Source organism: Toxorhynchites rutilus, chromosome 3 (genome assembly GCF_029784135.1).
Source record: "Toxorhynchites rutilus septentrionalis strain SRP chromosome 3, ASM2978413v1, whole genome shotgun sequence".
NCBI classification, from domain to species: Eukaryota; Metazoa; Arthropoda; class Insecta; order Diptera; family Culicidae; genus Toxorhynchites; species Toxorhynchites rutilus.
In genome coordinates this window covers 156507082-156523941 of record NC_073746.1, presented here as the reverse complement: position 1 = coordinate 156523941, position 16860 = coordinate 156507082, and the positions used below count along the sequence as shown (strand labels likewise).

Below are 16860 nucleotides of genomic sequence, written 5' to 3'. Positions count from 1 at the left end.
CAAGGCACCTAGAAGTATATCCTAAGGTGGGCCAACTTGCTAAAACCACTTTTCAGCCATATTGGAAGTCTACTGTGTTTTGTTTGTAAACAAAACACAATACGCTTGCGCCCAAGCTCACTCGTGATCAGTCTGTCTCTTTCACGCTTCAAGGAAATAATTCCCCTTCTGCTTTCTTCCGTACTGTTTTCATATACCGCTCCCCTAACCGACTTAGTGACGAAACGGCCTCATCTAGTACCATAGACCCGTCTTGGTATATCCTAAGGTGGGCCAAATTGCTAAAACCACCTTTCAGTCATATTGGAAGTCTATTGTGTTTTGTTTGTAAACAATACACAATACGCTTGTGCCCAAGCTCGCTTGTGATCAGTCTGTCTCTTTCACGCTTCAAGCAAACAATTCTCCTTCTGTTTCCTTCCGTACTGTTTTCATATACCGCTCCCCTAACCAACTTAGTGATGAAACGGCCTCACCTTAGGGCGATTACACATTATCCGGTTTCTGCCGGACCGGTTTCAAAAAGCGCCGCTGGGTTTGGACGGATAACCGGATAACAATGTGAAAGAGTCCTCGCACTACACAAAACCGTACATCATTCACATACACATACATGCATTTATTTAAATAGTGGAATGACAGGTAAACATTGCAAATATTTCAGCTACATGCAGCTGATTACATATGGGAAATCCTGAAACCACAACTGCTGCGGCAACCACGAGCCTTCCCAAATTTGTGTCCATTGGAGAGTACATTCGGCCGGGGTGTGGTACGCCAGGCCTCGCGTACACTACTCGCACATCAGAGCGGTGTTCTTATGATAAATAAACATGAAAAACCTACTGGATAAAAAACATGGCTGTAATAAACAGTATTTCAAAAAAACTAACTTTAGTCCAGTTGCGGTGTACTTATCCACACGCTAAGTTCTTTTATTTCCAAACATCACAACTAGCATGATTTATTTCACACGCTCTGTTGCCACATATTTTTTCAACAGTCTCAGAAACACGGTTAGAGAAAAGTGTACAATTTGATGAACCAATAATTATATCATTTCGTAACAAGGGGGGGGGGTGTACTTAATTATATGTGATATGTGTTCAGTTCCTGTGATTATCCTTAGAATTTACCTACGAGAGAATATATGCTTATTCATCCATTCTAGACTGTCTATTTTATTCCACCATTGCAGTAATTATTCTTACGATTAAAATTACATAGTAATTTTCTTTCAAACACTATCTCACTATCTCTTCGTCCAGAAACGCGCTCAGCATACATATGTCGCAATTCCTGGTGCACGTACTCCTGGAGCAAGGACAGCTTCTCGAACGCATTTCGCTTCAACGCACAGCTGTTAATTAGCGGATCCTGGGCGATGAATGACGAATCAGAAATGCCAACAACTGGGTGATTTCGCTCTATCTGAACCGATACTTTTGTGTCGGACAGGGGAACATCTTGATCGCCGAGCACAGATCGGACAGTTTTGGTTTGAGTTCCTCGAGTCGAGTTGCGGACACCTCATCGTCAATCGTGTTCCGGGTCAGGTCGAACTGTGTGGAATACCGTATAAGAATTAGAAGAGAGAACTATTTTGGTGTGTTTAATTGAACAAAAACTGACCTTCACATTCAGCTCGAAGAAGTCGCTCAAAATTTTGCCCTTGATGAACCAGTTGGAAATTTGTTTCACATCCTTGATCTCGATCAATACTGATTTCGAATAAGGGAAGTTGTCTGTGAACAAAACAAAAACAGAGGTTAATTAAGAACTCGATCAATTTGTCGAAAGACACTACCCACCGATAATAACACAATCCATGGCAATATACTCCATGATGCCCTCGTGCGCCTGTGACCATTGCTTCGCTTTGATCAGAAAGGTTCATCACTTAACTTGTTCCATAGCAGCGAAATAAAAATTTCGGCATCCATATCACTTGCGACTTCTGAATTGACTCCAATACAAACAAACGTCAATACCACACATACTAATGCATGAGAGGAAAAATTGCCTGAATTGTACTAACACTAACAGACATCACAAACAACTGTCAATTCGCGTTGAGCTTCATGCTCCGCTTTTGGGAAATGATAGTGATAATGGATTTTCAGGTGCAGTAAACACATATATAAAATAAAAAATTATGAATGAAAATTAACTTTTTCTTATAAAATATGTTTTTTATGTAATAGAGTAGCACGTTATTTGCAAGAGAGGAAATACTCCGGAACAATAATTATGTTTGATAGTGATTTTATATTACAATATTGAGTTTTAGTGAAAATATCAAGAAAATTATACAGAAATGATTAAACAAGAATCAGTACCGCAGGTTTTAAGAAATGAAATAAGTAATGAAATAAATTTTCATTAAAAATTTAAACAACTCAAAACTGTCTTAAGGTTTAATAATCTTATAGAGAATGATTTGCTTTCCCAAACTGATGTCTCCACCAGACGTCGATACTATACTACTTTCATCGCGTATAATACATGTCCGGTCGCCGGACATTGTAGTCGCAGTAGACGGCTGCATCACGGCGCCGTAAAGAGGTTGGTACGGTCGAAATTTGCCATTTGGGTTTCAGACCGGTCCGGCAAAAACCGGATAATGTGTAATCGCCCTTAGGATATACTTCTAGGCGCCTTGGTCAGAATAACACAAATCCAGCGATAGGAATATGGCCAACGCATATACAGTGGAACCCCGATTATCCGCGAGCGGATGATCCGCGGTGCGGATTATGAGCGACAGCGAGTTCTATAATAAATCCATAGGCCTTCCCGGAATTTGTCAGTGATAGTTTCAAACGCTTTTGTTATGGCCATGGCTTTCATCTTATTTGACCATTGGTGTACACGACCTTGTAGATGGATAGTTTATTGATTTCTGTTTTGATAAAACATAGTTTTCGTGCTGAAATATCTTTTTTTCGTGTTTCGAACTCATTTTCAGTTCTTTATTGCGTTATCCGCGATTTTCGTTATTCGCGATGAGCTAGCCCTACTGCTTTGCGGATAATCGGGGTTCTACTGTATTGACAAGAGCATCCCCACACTCAAAAAAAATTCCACCCGTTGATGTTACGTGAAAACATATTTGATTTTTCTCCATAAAACTTTTGACGTTTATCAGAATGAAAACACATAATGAACTCATGTACTAATGAATTTCACGCATTTTAAAGTGATCGGAATTTTATTTTCACTCAATTGTTCTAATAACTGCATTATTTTCCAATATTTCTAGTCAGGATGATTAATTGAAAAATGATGCATTTTTGGAGTAAACGTAAATAAATGCAATAGAACAAACATTTTATTACAATTTTATTATAAGATATTACATATTATTTTATACATTGAAATTTTTTTATTTAGAAAAACGGTGAAACGAAGTTTCGATTTCTGCTATAAATAAACATAAACACATCTAACACCTAACATTTCGCCTAAAGGTATTATGTTTATGCATGTACAGAGTTAGCTTCAGTGCGATTTATCATGCTCACAGTGTACTGTTTGTTTTCTTCGTCTCAAGATAAGCCTGGAGTCTATTGATGGAAACATAAGACTCTTGTTGATTCATGCCCTAAACGTAGCCACTGGGAAAGTGACAACAAATATTTAAACCACGTTTTTTATGTGTACCGATTCAACTAGTGATCCCCGATTTTTAAAATCAATCGTTCATCAGCTAATCGAATACTTGTCAGCAGTTTGATATTCGATACGATTAATCAAGGTGCCTCTAAATATACCAGGTGAAACAATCATATGAAATGCACTTTCAGCCATATTGGAATTGTTGTCGGTATTGTTTACATACAGTTTCGGAACGCTGCGGCTCTCTACAAACTGCTACGACGCTTCTTCGAACGATGCCTACTATGTTCGGCTTTCGCAAATTTGTGTGAAAAAGAAGGGATTATTTTGTAGAATTTCATTCGCATTTCCACTACTCTCGCATGTAAAAATGCATAATGGCGTGTCCTAGCAATAACAAAACAAACAACCCCCGCTCCACAAACCGTAATTCCCTTCTTATTGAAGTGATGATGTTGCTTCACCTGTTATACATTGATATAAGTGCCTTGCGATTAATCTCCCCAAATATAAAAAGTGAAGAAAAAACAAACCGTTGATGGATATTATTTATTTCATTATAAATATATACAAATACATCATACATTACATTGCATTGTCTTACATATATGACTATTTTACATAAAATTCTAATTGATCATGAGTGGAGTCTCATCAGAGAAAGCATTTATGATCAACCGCTGAATGCTGCTGTCCTACTTGATGCACATCAAAAGCATACTGCATCATGTAGGTGGTCCACTCTGGTGAAACAAACTCTTCGCATGCGGGAACTTATTTTCATCCGAAGTCCACGTAATCTTGCGAACCAGAGGTGTCTATTCTGTATTTCAATCGATTCGAAATATTTCGAACGACTTGGTAAATTCCATTCCCTGTTTCGTTCGAGGTGTTTTCAAATTCGAATACCTTTCGTTCGGACTGTTTTGTTTTCGAACATCTTTCATTCGAATCAAACCAAACGTCAAACCCACTTTGTTTATGAAGGAGTGAATAATTTCCGCAGCGGATGAGCGGTGAACTGCAAAAATGTAAGCTAATTTTTAATCATTTTTTTCTTTAAATTAATTTTAACGTTCAACAGGGAAAAAAACAAAAACAAAACAACCACTAAAAATCAGTTCGAGCGGATTGTGCTGCTTCTGGAGCAAGAGCCGGACATAGCAAAGGGTTTCTCCCGAGGAAATTCCGGACCCTTCTGGGATGATCTGGCGGCAGAAGTCAATAGTTTGGGACCGCCTATTCGCGATGGAAGTGGATGGAAAAAGGTATATACTAAAACGAATCCGAAACATATGTTTATAGTCTTATTTTTGCCCTGGTTTTCTGTGTAGGTTTGGGCGGACTATAAGTCCGGATTAAAGCGAAAACTCGCTCACAACAAACGGGAGCAGAGGGCGACAGGTGGAGGACCCAATAAAATTATCAATTTGTCCGAGCTGGAGGAGCAGGCAGTTCGTACAACATTGAACTTCACTCGTTGTTTCTCGATGTGAAATAATTACATAGCCTCAGGCATATGATGAGGATACCGACAACTGAAGATTATCAAATTTCCGTTATTTAAAAAAAAAAATTGAATGAGCTAAAAATATAAAATATAATTTGAATATTATAATTAAAATAAAAACGAACGAGTTAGTACGTAGTAATAACTCCTTCGTTTTTATTTTAAACACAACATGTATTTGCTCATCATAGGGCACCCATGTTAGATACCCACACTCAGCAGAGTAGCGGAACGACTCGAAATGCTCGTTTTGGGCCGTGCTGTTGGAAATTAAATCGTACAGCAAGGGGTTAAAACAACGCAAAAAGTATTAATAATGGTTATTTGAATACTTGGCCTGCTTACGAGAAATCGATAATGACATGTTCTCAAAGTGTTGGCAGGAATAAGAGTAAATAATTCTGCCGAAACCATAGTTAAGTAAGGAAGACACTTCCTTTTCCGGTGGTTGTTATTTATTTGAGCATTTGCAAACAAGTTAGATGAAATTTAACAGTCATAAATATTAATTTAAACAAAAGTTTATTATGTAAACAGCTGCATAACATATTATAACTACTGAGAACGACTAAATTCTAAGCATATATTGTGAAGTGCACAGCATACATTTATAATTTGAGCGCATTTAGTAGGATTGTAGTGAAGTTGTCTCGCGCCAAGGATGCATCTAAACCGATTTTTTAGTAAACCGATTGTCCGCTCGACGATAGCACGACCCAAGGCATGCCTGCGATTAAAATCGCTCTCCAAACTCCCTTCCTCCGCTGCTCTGAATGGGGTAACTAACCAAGGTTCCGATGGATAACCAGCATCACCTGAAAATATTTTATCACACAGTACATACAAGTATACTAAAATATTGTAGTTGAACATTACCTAGAATCTTAGTATTAACTTCACCATTTTGGTGAAGCTGCTCAAAGTGAGTTCTTGCAGGGCTTACACGCCATATATGAGAGTCATGATTAGATCCCTGGAAGGTAGGATCAACGAAACGAATCCTTTGCTGATCGTCACAAACCTATGTTGATAAAAAAGAGTATTTGTTCATTGATTTGTTAATTCAAATACTAATAATACTTACAATCAGAACGTTGAGACTATAAAATCCCTTCCGATTAAAAAACAAATTTCGATTCAGCTTAGGTGGAATAATTTTTACGTGGGTTCCATCCAAACACATAATAACACCCGGAATTGATGTTTTCTGATAGAAGTGTAGTTTAGCACGCCGCTGTTCGTCTTCCGTCATATTTAGGGAAATCCATTTCTTACACAGTGTCCGCTCCAGAATGTTAAGCATTTCAGTCAGCACCTTGGAAAATGTGGGCTGTGCTATGGCAATGTGACAATCTTGCCCTGCTCCATGTTGATAATTTCCTTCAGCAAAGAATCGCAAACATGCTGCGAGTTTCACCTCCGTGGATAGACCACCTTTCCTTGTGGTAAGGCAGTTCTCAATTTCCTCTAAAACGTACCGAAAAGCTTCCTTACTTAGACGAAAACTTTTGATGAATCTGAATAAGGGCAAAATAATCAATAAGAGAAACAAACATGGGATTTTTGAGACGGATACTTACGCTTCATCAGAAAGTTTCATGAAGTCGGTTGATTTTCGGTGGTTTCGCCGATGGTAGCAAGGCATTCCAATTTCTTCTTGCTCCGCCAAATTCGGTAACAAAACGGAATCCATTGAACGAGAAAATTTTCTCACAAATTTCTCTTAGGATCAAAAATTAACTGAAATTCAACTCGCACTCGCCGCTATTTAATACGGTGTTTCTTTTTGTTTATCGGTTTTTGACAGATCGATGCATATTCGAAATTTTCTAACACTTTCGTTCGAAACGAGCAAAACGATTGGAATAGGGAATGGTAAATTCGAAAACGATCGAAATATCACTTTCGAACGAAATAGAAATCCGTCGGAATACAGAATAGGCACCAGAATCACTGGATTGAAGTGATTGATGCTGTGACCCCACTGAAATGAAAATTTCTGTGTTTAATCGTGAAATGTAATTAAAAATTTAAAAAAAAAACTTCATACATTGTAGTTTTCTCTACCACGGAGTAGTCACGCATTCAAACATATTAATTTTTTCTACAGAAAATATCCCCCGATTTTGGTGGAATCAAGCAAGACTAACAGTTTGAGCGCAACGAATGATCTGCCGATGGCGGAAGCTGGCGGAAGTGTGCGTATTCCGTCTGATTCACATTTTGTTCTTTTCTTGTCATTGCTCTCGTTTGAACGGCTAGGACGTTTATTGTTTTCAAAGTTTCAGAATCAATTGCTATTCGTGACAATGCGTCGGCAGTTACGTTTAGTTTTCCTTGTACATATTGTACGTCAAAATTAAATTCCTCTAAATCTAGTCTCATTCGTGTTAATTTGGAAGATGGATTCTTCATTGAAAAAAGGTAAACAAGCGGTCTATGGTCTGTTTTTACCGTGAATTTTCTTCCGTATAAGTATGGTCTAAAGAATGTTATTGCCCAATGAATGGCAGTAAGTTCCTGTTCAATTGTCGATTTATTTGCTTCACCTTTGGTGAAGGCTTTACTTGCGTAAGCGATCGGTAATTCAATTCCATCGCAATCTTGAGCCAATACTGCGCCACAGGCAGTCTTTGATGCATCGGTTATTAGCGTGAATCCCTTTTTGGGCACTTGTAATATTGTTGAAACTCAGACACTTTCCATCTATATATCAACACTATATTCTTAGTTCCTCGCGTGCTTCGTTGGCTTAACTAGTTAATTGCAAGACTCCTCGCTTGCATTCGACATGTACTTTTTATAATGCTTAAACTAAAACTCTACACAAGATAGCTTCTATTCTAGAGGAGGAGGAGCCAGCCAGGAAATATGTGAACGCGTTCGATTGGTTCGAACGGGTCAAAACGGAGAACAAAAGGGTAGTGGTTGTTTCTGTGTGTTGTCATTTCACACTTGGTTGAAGTGGGTTAGTTCTGCATAATGTTACGCTGCAAGGGTGAGTGGTTGTTATTTAATATTATCGTATGCAGCTGTGAGCTAGTGACATAAAAATGCATTTGGCCTACAAACATGTATGACGATAATTTATGGCGTGGGAATGAATTTGTGGGAATAGGGTTGTTGGGATTTTATGACAAGTGAGAAAGGATAATGGTAATAGGTTATCCCGCTACAGAAGTATATGCATAAAGGTTACTAGGTTACTATTTTCAACGACAACTGTTTATTTATTATACTGCTTCAAATACCTTCGACGAAATCAAATGTAACCATACCAACGTAAGTAATAACATAAACAAATCCAAACTTTTCGTCTTGCCATTCCTCAAACGTCTTTTCTAAATAGTGTAAATCAAGATAGGAACACTGATATAAATTCACTTGAGTATTGTAACTGGAACATCCTCCCGGCCGTTGAAATGGCCGCATTTCAAACGTCAGATGTTGATTTCTCTTCGTCAAGTGGCAACAAACACAAGTACCTTATCGCTCGTTTGATGATAGAATCCTTCGTCTTCAATGTTACCACTCTCACGTGGCCATCGCTCCCGGGGTGTAACTCCTTAATACGCGCAAGACTCCACTGAAGTGGAGGAAGATTGTAATCAACGATGAGCACTAATGCCCCCACCTTGAATCTGGTTATATTGAAATCCCGTTGACGTCGTTGTAGTTCTTGAAGATAATCTACTGACCAGGTACGCCAATACTTCTGCTTCAAGTCCTGTAGTACTTGCCATCTGGACAGCCTTCCGGGTTTAATGTGCTCATACGATGGTTCGAGAACTGCTTGAAACTCTCTGCACACCAAAAAATGAGCCGGCGTAATAGCTGTCATATCATTGGGATCGTCAGAAGACGGAATCAACGGACGAGAGTTAAAAGTGGCATCTATTTACGCCAACACTGTCGTCAGTTCCTCATACGATAGTCTGTGGTCCGCTAAAATTGGGCGTAGGTGAAATTTGGCAGACTTCACTCCGGCTTCCCATATTCCACCAAAATGGGGACTACGTGGAGGAATGAAGGACCAGTCAATATTTCTTTGAACGCAGAATCCATTCAACTTCTTCTTGTGCATCTCGGTTTCAAAAAGATTGGCCAGTTTCACTAGTTCATTATTTGCACCAACAAAATTGGTGGCACTGTCTGGAAATATCCTCGTTGATAGACCCCTCCGACTAACGAACCGTTGAAGAGCAGCCAGAAATGCATCCGTAGAAAGACTTGATACTGCTTCCAAATGAATAGCCCGTGTAGCCATACAAATAAAAACACACACATATCCTTTGGTCGTGACACTTTTCTTGATAGTCGAAACCGCTTTCAGCGTAAACGGCCCGGCAAAGTCTATCCCAACGTTGGCAAATGGATACGCAGCTTTTACTCTATACTCCGGTAAATCTCCCATCAACTGTGTTGCTCGTTTTGGATTGGCACGGTAGCATGGAGTGCATTTATGAATTACATCTCGTATGGTAAATTTCACTCGGAGAGGCCAAAACTGTTGCCTCACAACAGCAAGTAACGCTTGCTGACCGACGTGCATGTTGATTTTATGTAGATGACGAATGGTTGTCACGGTCACAGGATGTCTGGCAGGTAACAGAAGCAATGTAGTTCGAGAAGCCACAGTTCCCTCATGAATAATTTCGCTGTTTTAATCACCAGACCAAGGAAACCCAGTGGATCGAAAATTCTGGAAATTTCGCTCAAGATCATCCTCTTTGTGAAATGTGTCGATTGAAGTGCTTCTGCAATCCGGAACGTAAATACATCACTGTCAGGATTCCACACGATTCCGAGTGTCTTCATCAAGCCGTTGATAGCAGCGTCTTCAATTACTCCAAATTTTTCTCGTTTCTCTTCGGGAACCATTTTCAATATCTCCTTTGAGTTCGAGCAAACGTTGTGTATGTCGAACCCACCGTCGTTCAGCAAGCCGGTCACCTGTTGCAGCAGCTCCATGGACTCTTCCAAAGAATTCGCACCGGCGAGCATATCATCGATATAAAAAGATTTCTTCACAGTCGTTGCAGCAAGCGGATATCGTTGTTCTTCGTCATTAGCCAGTTGTATCAATGCCATCGTTGCTAGAAATGGCGATGATGCGAGACCGTACGTTACTGTTTTCAACGCATAAACCTTCAAGGCATCATCACTATTGTTTCTCCAAAAAATTCGCAAAAAAACGTCATCGATCCCAACTTGTCGATACATTTTCGGAATATTTGCGCTGATCGCATACTGGAACGTTCTAAATTTCAAGTGAATCGACACCAAGTCATTCTGTACTGTCGGACCAACCATTTGGGTTTGATTGACGGACACTCCTGTCGACGATTCCGCAGAACCATCAAAAACCACACGAAGTTTAGTGGTTGAGCTAGTCGGTTTCAGCACGCAATGATAGGATAAATAAAATATTTTAGTCGGATTTTCATTCTGCGAAGGCGTAACTTCCACCATGTGACTTCGTATACTCGTTCATAAATTCAACATATTGTCGTTTCAAATCCGAATTCTTATTCAATTGTCGTTCAACTGCATAAAATCGTTTTCTGACCATGGTTTCGGAATCGCCAAGCTGCTCTTTCGCTTCATTGAAAGGTAGCCGAACGAAAAATCTGCCGCTTTCGTCACGTCTATATGTCTCGAGGAAATGAGTGATGCAAACGTCTTCCGATGAATGTTTCGTCGTAAGAATCAAAGTACCAAAAGCGTTCAAGTAATTTACCGACATCATCTTCAGTTACTACCGTGCAAAGCGTACCGCCCAATTGGTTAGTTGGAATTAGGCCACTTTTTTTTTATTCAAAAGTCAAAAAGTTATTATTAAATTAATATTTACATTTCGTTTTCTAATTCAAAATCCAATGAAACTGTGTCAACAAAGTTATTGCTTCTCATTATAAAGTTCAAATATTTTACGAATATTTTAAGAATTTTTGCCTTTTTAGTTTTTCCTATACTTCTCAATTGAGGTCTCAAGAGTTCGTCTATCAACAGACTGCGCCATCCATTGAACAGCACAGTTAACTTCCGTTGTAGTAGTCTCCATGCTGGCTTCACCCTTATGCAATCGCTGAGTTTATGTTTCGCATAGAGTTTTGCAGAACAAACAATTTTCACCGTCGGCTCTGTTCATTCGAAATAGCAATTTTCTGTGCTCAAGCTTTTCATTAATTAATAAGAAAAGGACACTACGATCGCTTGAGTTCAGCTATCGAATCGTTATATTCTTCCAAATGTTTTTCCAATTTGTTGCTGGATACACACGAGTGACTTTTGGTAATTCCGTTTGTTCGATGTAGTGACTGTGAATGATATCTGCGGAAGGATTTTGTTGAAGATGTGGAGGGAAGTCGAAGTAGATTTCTCCAGACTCAGCCTTGCTCCAGAGACACGTTCGAAACGTTGGAATGTCTCTCGTATCTGCTCCATTCTTGCAATGCTCGTGCTGATTACCGAGACATCATCGGCGTATGCAACGATGAGATCAGAGTCACATATCTCCTCGAGCCGTCTGAGCAATGGATGTAGATAAATGACGAATAGATGCATGGAAAGGGGATCCCCCTGGCGAACAGATCTCTCGATGGGGAATGCTACCGAGAGACGCCCGTTTACCAGTAGTCGAGAGGTAGACAAATCTCCGATTTTAACGAGTAGACGCACGAAATTCGGATTGAACCCGAGCGAGCACATGTTTCGGAAAAGGAAGGTCCGATCGACGACATCGAAAGCGTGACGGAGATCGAATGATGCCAGTAAGCCACGTTGTTTACTTTTGATCAGCTGAGCGATACGATCTTTTAGCGCGAGAGTGGCCTGGAAAATATTCCGGCCGGAGTTCGAGCATTTCTGGCTTTCGGTGAGTACATTTTTTTTTTTTATTAAATCGTTTATTTTTACAGGCTCAGTTACATAAGTTTAAAGGAGCCAAACTCCTATTTGTATAGTTACAAGTATATATAAACATTTTTTATTAATTCTAATGTTAATGAAGTAGAGAACCGATTACTCGCGGCTTGCTCGAGTTTAGAAGGGTGACATTTTGTTTCAGGAAAAGGATGGGATATAAGGATATGTTGACAATGTTCACACTCACATTCGCACTCACATTCATCATACTCAATTCTTAAGCCTATCTTATATCTAACATGTATTTACATTTCACCTTATTCTATTGTTAGTAAGAAGGGATTTGATTTCTCGCGAAGGGAAAGGAAAAGGAGAATATAAGGATATAAGGACAATCACACACGAAGATTGATAGCTTTTAGGAAGACATATATTTGGGACATGTAATCAAGGTCTAAACCAGCTAACACATCTCTCACCGGCACATTGGGCTGCCTTCCTCTAGCCCGAAGAGAGTTTTCTAAATTCGATCTGGCAACAAGATACTCCTCGCACGACCAAACAACGTGTTCGATGTCGTGGTAACCTTGGCCACAAGCACAGATATTGCCATCGGCAAGACTAAAACGAAAGAGTAGCGCGTCTAACGAACAGTGATTGGACATGAGTCGAGAGAAGGTGCGAATAAAGTCCCGACTTAAGTCCAGACTTTTGAACCATGGTTTGAGGCTAACCTTAGGGATAATCGAGTGAAACCACCGGCCCAATTCATCTTCGTTCCATTTACGTTGCCAGTTAGCGATGGTATTTTTACGGACTAAAGAATAAAATTCATTGAAAGCGATTTGACGCTGATAAATATCGCCTTCAATTGCACCTACCTTTGCCAATGAGTCAGCCCTCTCGTTACCCGGAATTGAGCAATGTGAAGGGACCCAGACAAAGGTAATGACATAACAGCGTCTGGATAAAGCACTCAAAATTTCTCGTATTCTCTCAAGGAAGTACGGCGAGTGCTTTTCCGGCCTCACTGAACGGATAGCTTCGACAGAGCTAAGACTATCCGTTACAATGTAATAGTGTTCAACAGGTCGTGAGGCGACGCTGTCCAACGCCCAGTGTATTGCTGCCAATTCAGCAATATACACTGAGCAAGGATTCTGAAGACTGTGGGAGGTGCTAAAAATTTCGTTGAACACTCCAAATCCTGTGGACTCATTCATAGAGGACCCATCAGTAAAGTACATATTATCGCAATTGATACGCCCATACTTTGCATTAAAGATCGTAGGAACGATCCCCGATAGAAGATAATCTGGAATTCCATGGATTTTCTCCTTCATGAACAGATCAAAATGTACAGAGGAATTGATGTAGTCAGGAAAACAAACACGGTTGGGAGTATACGAAGAAGGATCAACCTGCATGGAGATGAATTCATGATATGAGCTCATGAATCCTGAATGAAAATTTAGCTCGATAAGCTGCTGAAAATTTCCGATCACCAATGGGTTCATAACCTTACACCGGATGAGGAACCGAAGAGATAATAAATTGAAGCGATCTTTTAGTGGGAGTACGCCAGCCAAAACCTCGAGACTCATGGTATGCGTTGAGGGCATACATCCCAACGCAATACGGAGACAAAGATACTGAATTCGCTCGAGTTTAATGAGATGTGTTTTGGCAGCTGATTGAAAACAGAAACTGCCATACTCCATCACTGAGAGAATAGTTGTTCGATACAACATTATAAGATCTTCGGGATGGGCTCCCCACCATGTGCCGGTAATTGTACGGAGAAAGTTTATTCTTTGTTGGCATTTTTTACTCAGATACCTAATATGGGCCCCCCAAGTACATTTGGAGTCGAACCAGACCCCAAGATACTTGAATGACATAGCATGAGTGATCGGTTTACCCAAAAGTTGAAGCTTTGGTTTTGCTGGTCTATGCTTCCTAGAAAAAAACCACCATCTCTGTTTTCTCCGTGGAGAATTCGATCCCTAGCCCAATGGCCCAGGTTGAAAAATTGTTCAAAGTATCTTGTAAGGGTCCTTGCAGGTCGGATTCGTTTGATCCTACGACAGACACCACTCCGTCATCTGCAAGTTGTCTTAGGCTGCAATTTTGTGTAAGACAATTGTCGATGTCGCTTACATAGAAGTTGTACAAAAGGGGGCTTAAACATGAGCCCTGGGGGAGGCCCATGTAGGAGACCCGATTTACTGTCGAATCCCCGTGAGAAAAATTCAACTGTTTCTCACAAAGCAAGTTATATAACATATTATTCAACAGAGGCGGCAGACCCCGAGAGTGTAATTTGTCTGACAAAACCTCTATTGAAACAGAATCAAAGGCCCCCTTTATGTCCAAGAATACTGAAGCCATTTGTTTTTTTTCGGCGTAAGCCATTTGAATTTCTGAAGAAAGCAACGCAAGACAATCATTCGTCCCCTTGCCCCTGCGGAACCCATATTGTGTATCTGAGAGTAAGCCATTCGTTTCAACCCAATGATCAAGGCGAAACAAGATCATTTTCTCCAACAATTTCCGTATACAAGACAGCATTGCTATTGGGCGGTACGAATTGAAGTCGGACGCGGGTTTTCCGGGTTTTTGAATAGCTATAATTCGCACTTGTCTCCAATCATCTGGAACAATATTATGCTCCAGAAACCGATTGAATAAATTCAACAAGCGATGTTTCGCCACATCAGGGAGGTGTTTCAACAAGTTGAACTTAATTCTATCCGTTCCTGGAGCCGAATTGTTACAAGAAAGGAGAGCAAGAGAGAATTCTACCATCGAAAACTCGGAATCAAGATCGCACCTATCTTGTGGTATATCTCGAACAATTTTTTGCACAGGAACGGAATCGGGACAAACCTTGCGTGCAAAATTAAAAATCCATCGATGTGAATATTCTTCGCTTTCATTCGATGAAGAGCGATTTCTCATGTTTCGAGCCACTTTCCATATTTTTTTCATTGACGTTTCTCGTGACAAACCTCCCACGAAAGTTCGCCAATAAGCACGTTTTTTCCCTTTGATCAAGTTTTTAAATTGATTTTCAAGGTCCAAATACGTCTGAAAATTTTCAGGAGTTCCACGTTTCCGAAAAGCTTTAAATGCATTCGATTTTTCTACATAAAGCTTGGAACATATGCTATCCCACCATAGATTGGGAGGCCTTCGACGAATAGTGGAACCTGGGATGGGTTTCGTTTGAGCGCGAACCGCGCTGTCATAGATCAAACGAGAAAGGAAGTTATACTCCTCCAATGGAGGCAAACCATCTTTGGAATTGATGGCTAGAGCAATCGCGTCCGCATATTTTTTCCAGTCAATGTGTCTTGTGAGGTCATATGCCATGTTTATAGATTCAGAAGAATTCGACCCAATGGTGATGGAAATTTTGATTGGCAAGTGATCACTACCGTTGGGGTCCTGGATTACATTCCACTTGCAATCTAACGATAGTGAATTCGAGCAAAGCGAGAGGTCAAGAGCACTTGGGTTAGCAGGAGGTTTAGGTACACGTGTTGTTTCCCCAGTGTTCAAAAGTGTCATATTGAAGCTGTTACAAAGATCATATATCAACGATGAACGATTGTCGTCGTACTGTTCCCCCCAGGCAGTTCCGTGAGAGTTGAAGTCTCCCAAGATCAATCGTGGCTCAGGAAGGAGTGAGCACATGTCAACAAGTTGATTGCGGGTAACCGCAGCTCTCGGAGGCCAATACAAGCTGACAATACAGAGTTCTTTGCCTCTGATGTTTGCATGACAAGCAACAGCTTCGATCCCTCCAATAGGTGGGAGGTCAATTCGAAAAAATGAGTGGCACTTATTGATACCCAATAGCACCCCTCCGTATCTGTCATCACGGTCCAAGCGTATGATATTAAAATCGTGGAAAGAGAGATCATCTCGCGAAGAAAGCCAAGTTTCGGACAGAGCAAAAACATCACAATTGAACTTATGAATTAAAAATTTGAAAGTATCCAATTTAGGGATAAGACTACGACAATTCCACTGTAAAACAGTGATATCTCCGACCTCTCTATTGAAATTAGACATCAAGAGAGATAATCATTGCAAGGAGGGGCCATGTTTGCATCAATTGCTGCAAAATTGTCTTTAACACTGGAAGCATTGAGATGACAATGGTTCTGATGGAGTCGGAAACGTTAAAACACGTGAAGATTTGATCCACAAGGTCAGTCAACTTTATAAATCCCGATTGGGAAGTTGAACTGGACGGAAAAACAGGGACAGTTGGGGTTTTTGATGTCCCCTCGAGTGCTGGGCCATTCAAAGGTGAATTATTCCCACGGAAACCAGGAGGAACCTGATTTTGCTTGTCCGCTGCACTCGATTTTTTAGGCATGCTAACAGGGGGTATCACCGGAGGGGCTTGTCTTTGAACTTTGGGAGTGGTCACATTTTTGCGCCGGGGATTCCCTTGGAAAATGAACGGTGTGTCCCCGTTAGCTGTGTCCGCTTCTATTTCGTCAACGGGCAACGTGGCGAAGACATTTTGTGTGTTGATTGGTTGTTGTTGTTGGGCCAGTGGCGAAGCGCCCTTTAAAATATCCGCAAAAGTGCGTTTCGAGCGTTCCTTCAAAGAGCGCTTCTGTTTCTCCCAGCGACTCTTGTAAGTTTCACAAACTGAGAGCTCGTGTGGGGATCCCCCGCAATATGGACATTTATGCTCAGTCGCACTGCAGGATTTCCCCTCATGTTGCTCTCCGCAAGTGGCACAGCGCTCCTTGTTGGCACAATAATCTGAAGTGTGACCAACTGACTTGCATTTTTGGCAAGTCATGGGCTTTGGCACGAAGAGTCGCACAGGCAATCTCAAT

The 16860-nt window shown here is 40.5% G+C and overlaps 4 protein-coding genes and 1 long non-coding RNA gene across 5 annotated transcripts; 1 reads left to right on the top strand and 4 right to left on the bottom strand.

The window, feature by feature from the left end:
• Positions 1–1089: 1089 nt before the first annotated feature.
• LOC129780590 (nuclear pore complex protein Nup98-Nup96-like) lies at positions 1090–1961 on the bottom strand. Its single transcript, XM_055789019.1, has 3 exons — positions 1812–1961; positions 1633–1745; positions 1090–1562 (listed from the first exon to the last, which is right to left on the bottom strand). Exons 1-3 carry the CDS (start codon positions 1843–1845, stop codon positions 1428–1430), a joined length of 282 nt encoding a protein of 93 aa, XP_055644994.1. The 5' UTR covers positions 1846–1961; the 3' UTR covers positions 1090–1427.
• Positions 1962–4510: 2549 nt separating this feature from the next.
• On the top strand, positions 4511–5114 carry LOC129773602 (uncharacterized). The gene is made up of 3 exons (XM_055777238.1): positions 4511–4649; positions 4703–4886; positions 4953–5114. Coding segments are annotated over exons 1-3 (348 nt in total). The 5' UTR covers positions 4511–4647.
• Positions 5115–5671: 557 nt separating this feature from the next.
• On the bottom strand, positions 5672–7069 carry LOC129778345 (putative nuclease HARBI1). Its single transcript, XM_055785209.1, has 4 exons — positions 6709–7069; positions 6213–6645; positions 6005–6149; positions 5672–5943 (listed from the first exon to the last, which is right to left on the bottom strand). The coding sequence occupies exons 1-4, from the start codon at positions 6819–6821 to the stop codon at positions 5684–5686; spliced, it is 951 nt and encodes a 316-aa protein (XP_055641184.1). The 5' UTR covers positions 6822–7069; the 3' UTR covers positions 5672–5683.
• A 2-nt stretch (positions 7070–7071) lies between these two features.
• On the bottom strand, positions 7072–8477 carry LOC129778346 (uncharacterized). The gene is made up of 3 exons (XR_008743423.1): positions 8380–8477; positions 7179–7299; positions 7072–7112 (listed from the first exon to the last, which is right to left on the bottom strand). It is a non-coding gene; the product is annotated as an uncharacterized LOC129778346 (long non-coding RNA).
• A 1238-nt stretch (positions 8478–9715) lies between these two features.
• On the bottom strand, positions 9716–10600 carry LOC129773601 (uncharacterized). The gene has a single exon (XM_055777237.1). It carries the CDS (start codon positions 10598–10600, stop codon positions 9716–9718), a length of 885 nt encoding a protein of 294 aa, XP_055633212.1.
• Between the last annotated feature and the right edge of the window lie 6260 nt (positions 10601–16860).